We start from the raw sequence: 17,353 nt of genomic DNA, 5'->3' as shown, positions 1-17,353 counted from the left end.
AAAACAAGGCATAAGTACCTTTTTTAGAGCCCTAGCCCTAGAAAAGGTCTCAGAACTCCCCTGTGCTGACACTCTGACTGTGAAGATGAAAAAACCAAGGTCTCAGGCAGGGAAGCATCTTGCCTGTGCTCGTAACTGCTGGCAGCCAAGCCGGGATTATTACAATGGCCTTTGGAATCTAGGCAAAGCCTATTGCATAACTCTATCCAGCACCACTGACATCATAGCAGGAAGCAGCACCACGCCTGGCTAAGTGTGTACACTCATTAGTTCCATGTTAATTGACCTCTGATGGTGTGCTTGACACTGGCCCAGCATTAGGAATAAAATGGACATCACAGCACATGTGGCGCTGACTCTTGTAAAGCCTTACTAGTGCGAGATGCAAGCTAAACCCATGGTAACGCAGGTGCTTTCTGCAGCAAAGGCTAAGCAGAAATTAACGAAAAAGGGCTGGCTGGCTTCAGGCAGATATCTAAACGATGGTCTGAGATGCAGGTTGAATGGAAGACTGAGAACCTGATGGCCATGCTAAGAGGCTGAAGAAGCATATTCCAGGACATGAAGGGGCTGGTGAAAGAGAGAGCACACCAAAATAGAAAGGACCCTTTGCTTTCTAGAATCGTTCAGAAACCCTGTGTGGTTGTACCTTAATGTGACAGGGCAGATGGCAACAGGGCACCCTGTGGAGGTCTGGTGATACAGGCTTGGAGAAGGGCCGTGCATTTTACCAGAAGTACAACATTGTTTCCACAAGAGAAGTGGGAAGTTCAGGGTCTACCTCCTTTGCTGTGGAAACATAAGCTATGACAATCCTCCTGAACAAGGTCCACATGCCATTTTACTTTCTCTCAACAGAAAGCTAGAAGATATGCAGAAACATGCAAATGAGCCAGGCAGGTACTAATTCTGAATTGCGAGTTCCAAGCTATTTGCTTTGTATCACATGTAGGTTCTATGAATGGGAGGAGCCATCCATTAAATGTAGCAATGGCTGGAGAGAGGACTCAGTCCTAAACACTGTTGCTTTCCCAGAGAGCTGGGATTCAGTTCTCTGCACCCATAAACCACCCACAACTTAGTTCCAGGAGATCCAACACCCTCTCTTGACCTCCCCAGGCACTAGGCACACACGTGGTGCACACATACATGCAGGCAGGAAAAACACACATACACATAAAATAAATAAATTAAGTAACAACCACTTGTGTTTGATTATTCCAGTGTCAGAGGACTATCATGGGGAGGCAAAAACGTGTTACAAAGAGGCAAGAATAAACCAATCTGTTTACCTGTTAGCAAATTCTTTATCTCAGATTCAGTCATCCCTCCCATGGGCCATATTGAATTTGTATGTTACCTTCAGGAGTGCCTGGCAAAGTTGCAATAAGCAGTGTGTGGTGTGGAAAACTCATGTATATTAATTACACTGTGAGGCAGCCTCATGGTCCACCCAGCCCAGACCATGAGCATCATGGTGCTGAGAGCATAGTTATCACCACAGTGTCCAAGCCTGAGTGAGGAACTGGCATTGCCACTGGGCCGTAGGTGCCGCAGTACCAACAAGCTTAGGCAAAATGGATGAAGATCCCAGAGCAGACAAGCAGGGCTTCTTTACTCGCCTCATTGTGCCTGCAGTCGATGAGACCACAGTAAGGGGCAAGCGTGGAAGTCCGTCCCTAAGCACATGTCAAGACTCCTGATAGATGTGTTTGCTTCTTTACTGCTGTTTTTATGTGAATAACCTTGACTTATTCTGCATCATATACATACGTCAAAGCATTACACTAGACTGGTAAGATGGCTCAGTGATTAGGAGCACGGGCTGCTCATCGTGAGTTGACTGGGTTTGATTCCCAGCACCCACATGGCCACTCACAATCCTCTAACACCAGTCCAAGGGATCTGACATTCTTCTCTAGCCTCTGTGGGAACTGCATGTATGTGATGCACAGATATACATGTAATTCAGACAGTCAGTACAAAATAAAAATTATTTTTAAATCCCATATATATATAAATTTTTAAAATTTTTAAAATAACACATTATTTAAAAACAAACAAAACCAAAAAATTACATTTTACTCTGAACATTTATACTCTGAACAATTATAAGTCAATTAAAATACTACTCATTTGTATTTTCAAGGTTGATTTTATGTTATTTTGTGTGTACTTGTATGTATGTCAATGTCTTCCTCAGAGGCCAGAATAGGGCTTTAGATCCCATGGATCCGGAGTTACAAACAGTTATGACCTTCCAGATGTGGGTGCTGGAAACCAAACTCAGGTCCTCTGCAAGAGTGGCAAGTGCTTCTAACCGTTGAGCAACTCTCCAAGCTCACTATTTAAAATATTGTACATAATTATTGTTTTATACTAAAGACCACCAGAGTTTTATCCCTTGGAACTTGAGTGGCTTCCAGCTTCTTTTCCAACATGCAAATCTATTTATGCTGGTTGTTAGTGCAGTCTCTGCCTGACTCTGAACAGGAAATTGGTGTGTTGTATCTGGATTCATTTCTGATTTTTCTCATAGCTAAGGCTTTGGCTCCAGGCTCTTACACCTTGTATCTGCCTCGCTGCACAAAGAACTGATATCCTGTATGCAGCCTTCTACTTTATCCAGTGCAAGGCGGTGCCAATAGCCTCTCATAACCATGTCTTGACTCAAGGAGAGTCCCGAGGAACGCAGGAATGATTGCTTGGCAAGACACTGGCTTAGGAGCGACGTGGACCCTGTAAGGCTCAGTGATACACGCTCAGGGGAGCCATGGCTTCAGTTCCCACATTTCTTTCGCACAAAGTATGATTATAGGGAAGTGTTTCCATATGGTTGAGGGAACTCCCAGCCAAACTGGCTTCAGCTGGCCAGTTTCAGAGCCACAGCAGACAGGATAGGGCCACCAAGAGAAAGAATGAAGAACGGAAAGCACCATGCTTTTATGGACGCAGGCTACATAGCCTTAACCTTGGCATGGGAGCTATGAAATGCCAGTGTTTACCACGTCACTCATACCTTATTGCAAACGATCTGCCTGAGCACTCCGGATCATCTCCTTCCTGGACAGAAACTAGGCCAAAACACTAGATACTTTCAGGATTATTAACCAGCAGCATCCCAAGTGGACAGAAAGATCTCTGGGGCTTGCCGGTCAGCCAGCCTAATGGCAAGCTCCAAACACAGTGAGAGACCCTGTCATAAGGGAATGAGGTAGATAATGACAAGTCACGACTTCTAAAGTCTTCCTTTGGCCTCAGCATACATATGTCCAGGTGGGTGTTTGTACCTGCACATACATGTACAAGCACACGTACATACCATACACAAACAAAAGAAAAGGAGAAGAAGAGAAAGCCAGAATGACAAATCTGGGGCTTTATAGACACACATGAATTTCCCTAGAGAAAAAGATTTAACTTAGAGAAAACATTTCATTAGTACTCTGAGAATTCCATATCTCCTATTTTGGTCACATTCAGTTCTCTACCAACTCCTCCCAGATCCATACTCAACACCCAGCCAAATTTGTATCCTCATTTCTTTTAAAGCAATTAAATATTTTAATAGAATCTCATAAGGATTGATAGCTGATAAAAGGAGAGGAGAGAGAAAGAAGATAGGAAGGAAGGAAGGAAGGAAGGAAGGGAGGGAGGGAGGGAGGGAGGGAGGGAGGGAGGGAGGGAGGAAAGAAGGAAGGGAGGGAGGAAAGAAGGAAAGGAGGGAGGGAGGGAGGGATGAAATGCAAGAAAATCTAGATCTAGACATAGAGGGAGAGAAAAGGAGGAAGGGCCTTCATCACAAGCAGGAAACTAGGGCTGTGGATGGCTGTCTGCAAAATACTTGCCACACAAGTATAAAGAGCTCTAGTTCAGATCCTCAGCATCCAAACCTGGCATAGTGACCCATGGCAGTAACCTTAGCATTTAGGAGATTCAGACAGGAACATTCTGGGCTTGGTTCATTGACCAGCCAGCCTAGATGAATTTGTGAGCTCCAGGTTCGGTGAAAGACCCTGTCTCAAATACTGAAAGCAGTTAAGACACTTGATGACAACCTGTGGCCTCCATATGCATGTGCATATAGTTGGATATGCACACTCACTGGAACATGTACCCCTGCTGCATACTCATACAAAGAACGGTGCACTGGTAGACAGGCCCCTTAAGCACACACAAACACACACAAATCCAATAAATGGCTTTAGGAAACAGTTCCATGGGTTTCTGTTTTGGTACAATTAGAGTGGTCTTGGTATCTAATTCCTTTTGGTCTCTGATAAAAATGAAGTCTTCTCTGATGAATCTTCAGACCTAAAAGCCAACCCTCCCTCTAGCTGCTTCCTGTCACAGTGAGAGAACTACTTGTTTTGTTGTGTTAGTGTTCTCCCCCGGGTGCCTTCCTGAAGCCACCTGTCAGAGTCCCGCCTGTCTCTTCAGACTACCTGATACGTGTTCTTCCTCCAATTTTGCTTTCTCCTTCAGTCCGTTCTGTGATCCTTTCCCTGCACTCATCAGTAGCTCTCTTACAGCAGCTCTCTTAAAGCCCTTTCTCAAGCTATTTTCTAAAATTAATTTTGAGACATTTCTTAACATCTCTGGGTGTTTAATATCTCCCCCTCCCCCCCACACACACACCCTGCAAAATAGGGTTGACAATATCAAAGCTGGAGTGCAAGAGATCGAGTGGAATGAAACAACATCAGACATCTGAGGAGAACTCTGATATGAATAAAGTACTATGTCCTCTTGGTATCAGTGATAACATTGGGTGGGAGGCTTAGCACTTGGTGTTTACCTCCTCAGAAAGCAATCGTGTCACATGCTACAGTTCGGCTCAGTGACACAGAAGTCCCAGGGGATGACTTTGCTTTCTGAATAAAGGACACAGAATTGAAAGTCCTCAGTGCCATCTCTTCTGAACCAGGTGGCAGATGTGACGTCTAACTGTTCAACTCTATAGCCACAAAGATAAACGCATGGTCTCAGGGTGTGGAGCGAGAAGAGCTGGAGTCCTGGAAGACGGCACATGGCAGGGCAGAAGCTCCCTCAGCTTGAGAAGTCCTTGGAGACTCCGAGAAGTTGGCGCTTCTTCTCAGAGGACACGTAGAACTCTAAAGTTTATTATCTGGGTTTCAGTGGATTTGGGATATGTGCATTTCTCTTGGCACACCAGCCGTCAGGGTCACCTACTTCATGAAGTCTATGAAGGGGAACCTCCATGAATTCGTTTCCAGTCTTAGCTACCCCTCCCCATGATCCCTCTGTCTTTTTACTGTCATTAGTGAGTTCCATCTCCTTTCCACCTAGTGAGCACATCACTCTCCTTATTCTCTGGGACCACCAAAGAAGAGCCCATCAGTTCCAAGGGATAGAACATATGTCATTTTCCACCAGGTTCTCCAGTTGTGCCCTGAATTTATTCCCTCCTTACTCTTGAAAAATCCCTCCATCCATTCTCATCTTCTCGTCCCTCATCGACTCACTGTGATCAGGCTTATGCATCTGAAATTCACCAATGCCACTCTTTTTTTTTTTTTTCCATTTTTTATTAGGTATTTAGCTCATTTACATTTCCAATGCTATACCAAAAGTCCCCCTTACCCACCCACCCCCACTCCCCTACCCACCCACTCCCCCCCTTTGGCCCTGGCATTCCCCTGTACCGGGGCACACAAAGTCTGCGTGTCCTATGGGCCTCTCTTTCCAGTGATGGCCGACTAGGCCATCTTTTGATACATATGCAGCTAGAGTCAAGAGCTCCGGGGTACTGGATAGTTCATTATGTTGTTCCACCTATAGGGTTGAAGATCCCTTTAGCTCCTTGGGTACTTTCTCTAGCTCCTCCATTGGGAGCCCTGTGATCCATCCATTAGCTGACTGTGAGCATCCACTTCTGTGTTTGCTAGGCCCCAGCATAGTCTCACAAGAGACAGCTACATCTGGGTCCTTTCAGTAAAATCTTGCTAGTGTATGCAATGGTGTCAGCATTTGGAAGCTGATTATGGGGTGGATCCCTGGATATGGCAGTCTCTACATGGTCCATCCTTTCATCTCAGCTCCATACTTTGTTTCTGTAACTCCTTCCATGGGTGTTTTGTTCCCACTTCTAAGGAGGGGCATAGTGTCCACACTTCAGTCTTCATTTTTCTTGAGTTTCATGTGTTTAGGAAATTGTATCTTATATCGTGGGTATCCTAGGTTTTGGGCTAGTATCCACTTATCAGTGAGTACATATTGTGTGAGTTCCTTTGTGATTGTGTTACCTCACTCAGGATGATGCTCTCCAGGTCCATCCATTTGGCTAGGAATTTCATAAATTCATTCTTTTTAATAGCTGAGTAGTACTCCATTGTGTAGATGTACCACATTTTCTGTATCCATTCCTCTGTTGAGGGGCATCTGGGTTCTTTCCAGTTTCTGGCTATTATAAATAAGGCTGCTATGAACATAGTGGAGCATGTGTCCTTCTTACCAGTTGGGGCTTCTTCTGGATATATGCCCAGGAGAGGTATTGCTGGATCCTCCGGTAGTACTATGTCCAATTTTCTGAGGAACCGCCAGACTGATTTCCAGAGTGGTTGTACAAGCCTGCAATCCCACCAACAATGGAGGAGTGTTCCTCTTTCTCCACATCCTCGCCAGCATCTGCTGTCACCTGAATTTTTGATCTTAGCCATTCTCACTGGTGTGAGGTGGAATCTCAGGGTTGTTTTGATTTGCATTTCCCTGATGATTAAGGATGTTGAACATTTTTTCAGGTGCTTCTCTGCCATTCGGTATTCCTCAGGTGAGAATTCTTTGTTCAGTTCTGAGCCCCATTTTTTAAGGGGGTTATTTGATTTTCTGAGGTCCACCTTCTTGAGTTCTTTATATATGTTGGATATTAGTCCCCTATCTGATTTAGGATAGGTAAAGATCCTTTCCCAGTCTGTTGGTGGTCTTTTTGTCTTATAGACAGTGTCTTTTGCCTTGCAGAAACTTTGGAGTTTCATTAGGTCCCATTTGTCAATTCTCGATCTTACAGCACAAGCCATTGCTGTTCTGTTCAGGAATTTTTCCCCTGTGCCCATATCTTCAAGGCTTTTCCCCACTTTCTCCTCTATAAGTTTCAGTGTCTCTGGTTTTATGTGAAGTTCCTTGATCCACTTAGATTTGACCTTAGTACAAGGAGATAAGTATGGATCGATTCGCATTCTTCTACATGATAACAACCAGTTGTGCCAGCACCAATTGTTGAAAATGCTGTCTTTCTTCCACTGGATGGTTTTGGCTCCCTTGTCGAAGATCAAGTGACCATAGGTGTGTGGGTTCATTTCTGGGTCTTCAATTCTATTCCATTGGTCCACTTGTCTGTCTCTATACCAGTACCATGCAGTTTTTATCACAATTGCTCTGTAGTAAAGCTTTAGGTCAGGCATGGTGATTCCACCAGAGGTTCTTTTATCCTTGAGAAGAGTTTTTGCTATCCTCGGTTTTTTGTTATTCCAGATGAATTTGCAAATTGCTCCTTCTAATTCGTTGAAGAATTGAGTTGGAATTTTAATGGGGATTGCATTGAATCTGTAGATTGCTTTTGGCAAGATAGCCATTTTTACAATGTTGGTCCTGCCAATCCATGAGCATGGGAGATCTTTCCATCTTCTGAGATCTTCTTTAATTTCTTTCTTCAGGGACTTGAAGTTTTTATCATACAGATCTTTCACTTCCTTCGTTAGAGTCACGCCGAGATATTTTATATTATTTGTGGCTATTGAGAAGGGTGTTGTTTCCCTAATTTCTTTCTCAGCCTGTTTATTCTTTGTGTAGAGAAAGGCCATTGACTTGTTTGAGTTAATTTTATATCCAGCTACTTCACCGAAGCTGTTTATCAGGTTTAGGAGTTCTCTGTTGGAATTTTTAGGGTCACTTATATATACTATCATATCATCTGCAAAAAGTGATATTTTGACTTCCTCTTTTCCAATTTGTATCCCCTTGATCTCCTTTTGTTGTCGAATTGCTCTGGCTAATACTTCAAGTACTATGTTGAAAAGGTAGGGAGAAAGTGGGCAGCCTTGTCTAGTCCCTGATTTTAGTGGGATTGCTTCCAGCTTCTCTCCATTTACTTTGATGTTGGCTACTGGTTTGCTGTAGATTGCTTTTATCATGTTTAGGTATTGGCCTTGAATTCCTGATCTTTCCAGAACTTTTATCATGAATGGGTGTTGGATCTTGTCAAATGCTTTTTCTGCATCTAACGAGATGATCATGTGGTTTTTGTCTTTGAGTTTGTTTATATAATGGATTACATTGATGGATTTTCGTATATTAAACCATCCCTGCATCCCTGGAATAAAACCTACTTGGTCAGGATGGATGATTGCTTTAATGTGTTCTTGGATTCGGTTAGCGAGAATTTTATTAAGGATTTTTGCATCGATGTTCATAAGAGAAATTGGTCTGAAGTTCTCTATCTTTGTTGGATCTTTCTGTGGTTTAGGTATCAGAGTAATAGTGGCTTCATAAAATGAGTTGGGTAGAATACCTTCTACTTCTATCTTGTGAAAAAGTTTGTGCAGAACTGGAGTTAGATCTTCTTTGAAGGTCTGATAGAACTCTGCACTAAACCCGTCTGGTCCTGGGCTTTTTTTGGCTGGGAGACTATTAATAACTGCTTCTATTTCTTTAGGGGATATGGGACTGTTTAGAAGGTCAACTTGATCCTGATTCAACTTTGGTACCTGGTATCTGTCCAGAAATTTGTCCATTTCGTCCAGGTTTTCCAGTTTTGTTGAGTATAGCCTTTTGTAGAAGGATCTGATGGTGTTTTGGATTTCTTCAGGATCTGTTGTTATGTCTCCCTTTTCATTTCTGATTTTGTTAATTAGGATTTTGTCCCTGTGCCCTTTAGTGAGTCTAGCTAAGGGTTTATCTATCTTGTTGATTTTCTCAAAGAACCAACTCCTCGTTTGGTTAATTCTTCGAATAGTTCTTCTTGTTTCCACTTGGTTGATTTCACCCCTGAGTTTGATTATTTCCTGCCGTCTACTCCTCTTGGGTGAATTTGCTTCCTTTTTTTCTAGAGCTTTTAGATGTGTTGTCAAGCTGCTAGTATGTGCTCTCTCCCGTTTTTTCTTGAAGGCACTCATAGCTATGAGTTTCCCTCTTAGAAATGCTTTCATTGTGTCCCAAAGGTTTGGTACGTTGTGGCTTCATTTTCATTAAACTCTAAAAAGTCTTTAATTTCTTTCTTTATTCCTTCCTTGACCAAGGTATCATTGAGAAGAGTGTTGTTCAGTTTCCATGTGAATGTTGGCTTTCTGTTATTTATTTTGTTATTGAAGATCAGCCTTAGTGCATGGTGATCTGATAGGATACATGGGACAATTTCAATATTTTTGAATCTGTTGAGGCCTGATTTGTGACCTATTATGTGGTCAATTTTGGAGAAGGTACCATGAGGTGCTGAGAAGAAGGTATATCCTTTTGTTTTAGGATAAAATGTTCTGTAGATATCTGTCAGATCCATTTGTTTCATCACTTCTGTTAGTTTCAGTGTGTCCCTGTTTAGTTTCTGTTTCCATGATCTGTCCATTGGTGAAAGTGGTGTGTTGAAGTCTCCCACTATTATTGTGTGAGGCGCAATGTGTGCTTTGAGCTTTACTAAAGTTTCTTTAGTGAATGTGGCTGCTCTTGTATTTGGAGCATAGATATTCAGAATTGAGAGTTCCTCTTGGAGGATTTTACCTTTGATGAGAATGAAGTGTCCCTCCTTGTCTTTTTTGATGACTTTGGGTTGGAAGTCAATCTTATCAGATATTAGGATGGCTACTCCTGATTGTTTCTTCATACCATTTGCTTGGAAAATTGTTTTCCAGCCTTTCATTCTGAGGTAGTGTCTATCTTTTTCTCTGAGATGAGTTTCCTGTAAGCAGCAAAATGTTGGGTCTTGTTTGTGTAGCCAGTTTGTTAGTCAATGTCTTTTTATTGGCGAGTTGAGACCATTGATGTTAAGAGATATTAAGGAAAAGTAATTGTTGCTTCCTGTTATTTTAGTTGTTAAAGGTGGCATTCTGTTCTTGTGGCTGTCTTCTTTTAGGTTTGTTGAGGGATTACCTTCTTGTTTTTTCTAGGGCGTTGTTCCCGTTCTTGTATTGGTTTTTTTCTGTTATTATCCTTTGAAGGGCTGGATTCGTGGAGAGATAATGCGTGAATTTGGTTTTGTCGTGGAATACTTTGGTTTCTCCCTCTATGATAATTGAGAGTTTGGCTGGGTATAGTAGCCTGGGCTGCAGTTTGTGTTCTCTTAGTGTCTGTATAACATCTGTCCAGGCTCTTCTGGCTTTCATAGTCTCTGGTGAAAAATCTGGTGTAATTCTGATAGGCTTGCCTTTATATGTTACTTGACCTTTTTCCCTTACTGCTTTTAGTATTCTATCTTTATTTAGTGCATTTGATGTTCTGATTATTATGTGTCGGGAGGAATTTCTTTTCTGGTCCAGTCTATTTGGAGTTCTGTAGGCTTCTTGTATGTTCATATGCATCTCATTCTTTAGATTTGGGAAGTTTTCTTCAATAATTTTGTTGAAGATGTTTGCTGGACCTTTGAGTTGAAAATCTTCATTCTCATCCACTCCTATTATCCGTACGTTTGGTCTTCTTATTGTGTCCTGGATTTCCTGGATATTTTGAGTTAGGATCTTTTTGCATTTTCCATTTTCTTTGATTGTTGTGCCGATGTTCTCTATGGAATCTTCTGCACCTGAGATTCTCTCTTCCATCTCTTGTATTCTGTTGCTGATGCTCAAATCTATGGTTCCAGATTTCTTTCCTAGGGTTTCTATCTCTAGTGTTGCCTCGCTTTGAGTTTTCTTTATTGTGTCTACTTCCCTTTTGAGGTCTAGTATCGTTTTGTTCATTTCCATCACCTGTTTGTATGTTTTTTCCTCTTTTTCTGTAAGGACTTCTACCTGTTTGATTGTGTTTTCCTGTTTTTCTTTAAGGACTTGTAACTCTTTAGCAGTGTTCTCCTGTATTTCTTTAAGTGATTTATTAAAGTCCTTCTTGATGTCCTCTACCATCATCATGAGATATGCTTTTAAATCTAGGTCTAGGTTCTCAGGTGTGTTGGGGTTCCCTGGACTGGGCGAAGTGGGTGTGCTGGGTTCTGGTGATGGTGAGTGGTCTTGGTTCCTGTTAGTAAGATTCCTCCGTTTACCTTTCGCCATCTGGTAATCTCTGGAGTTAGTAGTTATAGTTGACTCTGTTTAGAGATTGTTCTTCTGGTGATTCTGTTACCGTCTATCAGCAGACCTGGGAGACAGATTCTCTCCTCTGAGTTTCAGTGCTCAGAGCACTCTCTGCTGGCAAGCTCTCTTACAGGGAAGGTGCGCAGATATCTTGTATTTGGACCTCCTCCTGGCCGAAGAAGAAGGCCCAAAACAGGACCTTTCTCAGACACTGTGTTGCTTTGGCAGTTCCCAGGTGGTACAGACTCTCACCTAAGCAGACTAAATTCCTAAGTTCCTTGGAGTCCCGGGACCAAGATGGCGACCGCTGCTGCTGTGGCTTAGGCCGCCTCCCCAGCCGGGCGGGCACCTGTCCTCCGGTCCGGAAGGTGGCCGGCTGTCCCCGGCCCACACAGGGTGCTGCCTCAGCGCCTCTGTGCTTCTGCCTGTTCCAGAAGCTGTCAGGTTCTCTGGCGCACCCTCTCACCTGTTCAGACTCAATGCCACTCTTATGATATTACAGATCATCTTCATACTGCTAAAATTAAATGTGTGTGTGTGTGTGTGTGTGTGTGTGTGTGTGTGTGTGTGTGTGTCCTGGATTGCAGTCGTCTTCACAAGAGCATTTGGCAGAGCTCACATGACTTTCTCAAGATGACTGATTCCGTTGGCTTCTATGACTCTGCTCTCCCTAAATCCTGTGTTTACCTACCTACTCTTTTTCTCTGATTAAATGTTGCCGTTCCTCAGGATGCAACCCATGGCTGCTCCCTGTTCTATTCCCTTAGGTGGGCTACTATATCCATGACTAAATCCTATAAGTCAGGACATCTTTCCATCAGCCATGATGGGCCAGTATGTTTCTAACCTACAAACAGGCAGCTACAATCAACATACACTCAGAAGCTGTTGGAAAGCTTCAGAATGGTGGGAAGGAATGAATATCCAGAGAGCCAGTATTCCTGAGAGAAGAAAAGTCCAGGGAGGTGGGCTCCTACCTTTGATAGATGTCTTCTTTCTGTGGATGCCAAATCTCAGAAGAAAAAAACAAACAGAGCCAGCTGCTTCAGCTCAAAATGTTGCTTTGCCCCATGTCTCTCACTGTAGTATTTACTCCAAGGACTGCAACCTCTTTTCAGGAATTCTTCCTCCTAAATACCTTTCCAAGTATCCCATCCTCACCATCTCCTGCCACATTCCCTCACACCAAGGCCATTTGGTATGTAAACATAGTTTCCTATTTGAACCCCCTGCTTCCAGAATATTCTTGGCAGTGATCTGCAGGTTTTCCCATGTCACACCACTGCTAAAATGTTTTGATGACTCCATCTAACCCAGAATATAAAACAGGCTGGTGACAGTTTTTATGGTTGACAACTGAATACCATTCTGTCTTATCTCCTACTTTTCAATGGACTTTTCAGCTTTGAGCAGCAAATGAGTAGAACCCCGATAAAGCCCAGCTTATTTGGTGTGATGGAGCATGCCTAGAATTCCAGCACTCAGGAGGCTTCAAATGGGTCAGCCTGGGCTGTATGGCACACGCACACACGTGCACACACACACACACACACACACACACACACACACACACACAAAATGGCAGGTTCCCCTCTAGTGTTACATCGCACCTTCGTTTCTGTTTCCTCTTCTTGCATGATCGAATCCTGTAGTTTCTGCTTCCTGTCCTCCCTGCTTCCTAGTCTCTCCTTCCTTTATCCCTTCATTCCCTCCTCCCTTCCATTCCCATAATGGTCTCCTCAACCTAGGAATAAATAAGATCCTAACTTCATATAACAGCCAGGCATGAAAACGAAAATTTAAATAGAAAATTTAAGGGTAGAAAACAAGAAACAAGAAAATTGGGGCCAGAGAAGTTGCTGGGTGGCTAAGATCCCTTACTGCCCTAACAGTGGACCTGTACTCAGTTCCCAGTGTCCACACAACAGCCCATGGATGTTTGTAATTCTAGCTTCAGAGGATCTCATGCTCTTCTCTCCTCCGACCCCCGTGACTTCTATCACGTAGACGATCTTCTATCTTCTTCTGATACATAGACACGGGTTAAATGTATCTACATACAGGCACATATGTGCATAAAATGTAAGTAAACATTACAAAACTAGGATGGTAGAGAACAAAAGAAAACAAAATGGATAGCTACATGTGCTTGCCCATGGGTGCTCTGATAGGACAAAGATTTTGAGAGGCCCCAACACAGACATTATATCCTGAAAAGTTTAAAATAGTCACTAGCTGGCCATTAACACATACAGTTAGCCTCTGAATTAAGAGATACATTGCTGAACTGGGCAAATAAAAACATACAAGCAAAAGTAAAGACAAGTAAGAGCCTGAAGCTGCATTTGAAATAGGTGTGATAGACTGAAGACCAGCATTCCTGGTACACAGAGTTTACAGAAATAAAAGTTAAGAAATGGCATAGCAGAAAAATGGCTTCAACTGACTAACTGAAAATAAGACAAGTATGATGTCATTTTCCATCTTGTCAGCAATGAAAAGAAGACAAATAAAATGAAATTATAACCCCAGTTTACCTGAAGAATATTTTAGGCAATTTAAAATTTGACTACCAGATATTTTTTAAAAAATAGTAAGATTTTGTACTAGCTATTGTTAAAAAAAAATAAAAAATGGGGAACCATCAAAGAGTTGGAAGAACAAGATTTGATGTGCTCTTTTAAATTTTTTTTTTGAAAAATAATAACTTAAAAAAAAGAAATGACTTTCTGAAAACTGGCCAATGTTAATTCCATTCAGATGAGTTCAGCATTAGGAATATATTGTTCTGGTCAGAGTGGAAAACACAGCTTGCTTATGGTACTACAGGGCTAGGGTTCAACACTTACTCTTCTCAGGAGACAGGTGCATCTTGGTCTGACCCCGCACCAGCCTGCAGGTGGAGCCGTCCCCAGCACAGACGCCACAATTGTCCTCCTTGGCATTACTTCCCAGCTGTCTATCACAGCCCACAATCTGTGCAGAAAACGAACAAAAGACATCTCATTTAGGATGCTCTCTTGCTTTAGTTTATGGGCTGGCGGTCTTCATGAGGACACCATTTTGTATTTGTGAACTGATGGGACATTTCAGCGTCTAAGACAATTTCTGTTATTCTTATGCAAGACCCTCAGAATTGCAAACACCGAAGCTATCTCCCTGCAACCTTACTCTCCTCTAGCTATATTTATTTCAATTATCCGTATGCCTAAAAAAGAATATTTCTTTTCCACCTTTCTCTCTGACCCACCCTCACCTTCCCATGAGGTCTTTTGTAGCCCAGACAGTCTTGAACTTGCTGTGTAGTGTGGGATGACATTAACATTGTCTGATCCATCAACTTCCACCTCAGAGTGGAAGAGTGAAGGTTTGTCTCATCTCATCTGGTTTGTGTGGTGCAAGGACCAAACTCGGGACTCTATGTTGCTGGATAAGCACTGTACCAACTGGACTACATCCCCAGCCCCTCTTCCTGCCCCTTCTTTCTCTCCACTCCTACTTTTGCCCCAGATTCTTGTTTCTTGCACCCGATGTCTATGCCTCAGGCCCACAATATGTTAATACATTTGCTTCGATGCAGAAAAATCTACAGACACGTCTTCCATCTTGGTTACATCTGCATTTCTTTATCACTAGCTGTTCTTACCCCTAGGTTGCCGCCTCCATATAATTATATCCATGTGCCTACAGATGCTTGTAAAGAGGAAAACTAGGAGTTCTGTCCCATACAAAACATGGAGTGCTGTTATCTTTCAGTTTATTGTGTCACTATGCCTGTGTGTGTGATATTAAAACTGTCCTGACAGGAGAATAGCTATGTTTTGTATTTCTTTTCATTTTCACAAATGAGACTTTCATATAAAGTGTGCCCAGTGATCTTTACTAGTCTAATAGTTTATCTCTACTTCCTGATGTTATTCACAAGTCTGGCAATGAAATTCAGGGACTGTGAAGACAGTCATGACAAATCCTGACTCATCTACCACATCCTTTAAAATACAGGATGCTGGACAAGTAGTCAGACTCAGAGAGACTCGTTTTCCTCAACAGTAAGGAGAGATAAAGATGCCAATGTGTATTTCACCAAAGGTCTACCAAGAGTTAAAGGGGAAACAAAAAGTGGCACAACAATCAGACAATTCTACAGAGTTCTAAAGGGCGCAGGTCAGTTTGACTGTTTCTCTCTGTTGTCAGCTTTGGACTCCAGGAGCCAGGACACTGCAGTGGGCAGAGCTGTCAAATTACTGTGTTCTCCAGGTGCTGAAGAGAAAAGAGGAACTGGACGCAGTTCAAGCCACATCTATAGGGGGGAGTCTTTCCAAAATGTCGGTGTTGAAAGGCAGGGGGAAGATAGAAGGGGGGCTTCAGAGAGAGGTGGGATACGTTCCAAGGAAATGAGGGAATAGTTGTGCTTTGAGATGTTCTCAGTTTCACCCCGGGATGCCAGGAGTAAAGGGGTCTACACTTGCTCTGTGGAATCACAAATGGTGAAAGCTACAGCCTTCAGCATTTAGCTCAATGGGAGAAAGTCTCAGAAGCCAGACTTCTTGTTGGGAACACTGCAATGGGTATTAAATTATTGCATGAGCAGCTGGAGGCAATTTATATTCCTTTATTTTGATAGTATGACTTTAAAGATAATATTGGTGACATGTTTTTAATTTGTATGTGTACATGTATGTTCGTGTGTTAGTCCAGGAGCACACATATCAGGGAACACATGTGGTGGTCAGAGGCCAGCTGGCCCATGAACTTCCAGGAATCCTCCTATTCCTGCCTCCCCCGAGCTGGGATTATAGATACATGTTCCTGTATACAGCTTTATGTGGACCCTAAGGATTCGAACTCAGGGCCTTGTGCTTACACAGCAACCACTCCTCCCAGCGGCCTTATAATACTGTGTGATTTTTGCTGGATGCTTACCATATGCCTGGCATTGTGTCACAAATGCTGCCTGTGGTCTTTCATTTCTTCTCCACAACAACCTTATGATACAGGTGAGACCTTTTATCTACATCTTACAACACAGGAGTCTGTCTGCACACGGCGGAAGCTAAAATGACTTGCCCCCATGGCAGAGACTGCACACAGTGCCAGTAATAGTTTTAAACCCCTGGTCCTCTAAGCAGAAACCCAACAGGGTGCCATTCCTTCATGTACCTTTGCTCTCAGCAGAAAGACAAGGAGGGTCCCTGTTACAGAGGACTTTATATGAATATTTACAAGCACATGTGGGACAGCTTAAGGGCGATTGATTCTGGAAACATACTTGCATGGTTGGGATTGGACCAGTGAGTAACTGTGTTCATGAAACTTTCCCCAGGGGAAATAATTCTGCCATAAAATTATAGACATCGTCTTCCCGGGCCAAGCACTGTCCTCACAAGTCGCTGTCCCTGAGCGCTTAGCATTTCGTGAGGGTGAGAGTCACTCTTTCTCTGTTCATCCAGGAAGGGTGTGTGCTGAAGAGTTAGGGCGAACTTATTTTGAAGAGTGCTTGGGGCTTTGCAAAATCTTGGGCAATCGAATCCCTCCCAAGCACTTGTATTTGCTTCCTAATTTTTTTTAAAGTTAAAATTCATCCAAATCTTACAGCCAAACAAAGCATGTGAAAACATCACAGAAAAATGATATTTGAAAAGAAAGTCTGATTGTCCTGTGATTCATCAAGTGCAAGCCAGAGCTGACCTGAAACTGAGGCAGACTGAACTCTGACTCGCTACATCTTCCACGGTGCACACTAAGCAACCTCTAAAATATTATCTGAAGTGTTCTCGGACTTCTGTGACATCTCCTAATGTCAAGATACCTAATTACCATGATTTATAAACTACTAACTGATAAACGCATCAAGCATATTAGCACCAATTAAATTATCCTTTTCTATATAATGCCAAGCATAAAAGTATAAATCAATAAGACAAGATTCTTATCTTGTAGAGTAGTTAATGAGACAAGTTAAAAGTTATAAGACACGGGATAACATAAACACATACTTTAAATATATGAGCAGTGATTTTTGGAAGACATAATCATTTATAAGCAGAATTTGAGCAGAGATTATTTCAAAGTTCAGGCAGATGGAGTTTAAATAAGTGCCATTAATCCAAATTAAGTAAAAT

The 17,353-nt window shown here is 42.5% G+C and overlaps 1 protein-coding gene across 4 annotated transcripts in view; it reads right to left on the bottom strand.

The window, feature by feature from the left end:
- The window catches only part of Adamtsl3 (ADAMTS-like 3), a 279,052-nt gene that overhangs the window by 134,680 nt on the left and 127,019 nt on the right, over nucleotides 1-17,353 (bottom strand). For all 4 annotated transcript variants that reach the window (XR_378247.3, XM_006507893.3, XM_006507894.3 and 1 more), the window contains exon 7: nucleotides 14,081-14,207. Coding sequence is in view for 3 of the 4 variants with exons in the window: in XM_006507893.3 (XP_006507956.1) it covers nucleotides 14,081-14,207 (127 nt within the window). In the remaining variant the exon portion in view is untranslated. The remainder of the gene's footprint in view (nucleotides 1-14,080; nucleotides 14,208-17,353) is intronic.

Source organism: Mus musculus, chromosome 7 (genome assembly GCF_000001635.26).
Source record: "Mus musculus strain C57BL/6J chromosome 7, GRCm38.p6 C57BL/6J".
In the NCBI taxonomy this organism is placed as follows: domain Eukaryota; kingdom Metazoa; phylum Chordata; class Mammalia; order Rodentia; family Muridae; genus Mus; species Mus musculus.
This window is presented reverse-complemented; position numbering and strand designations above follow the sequence as displayed.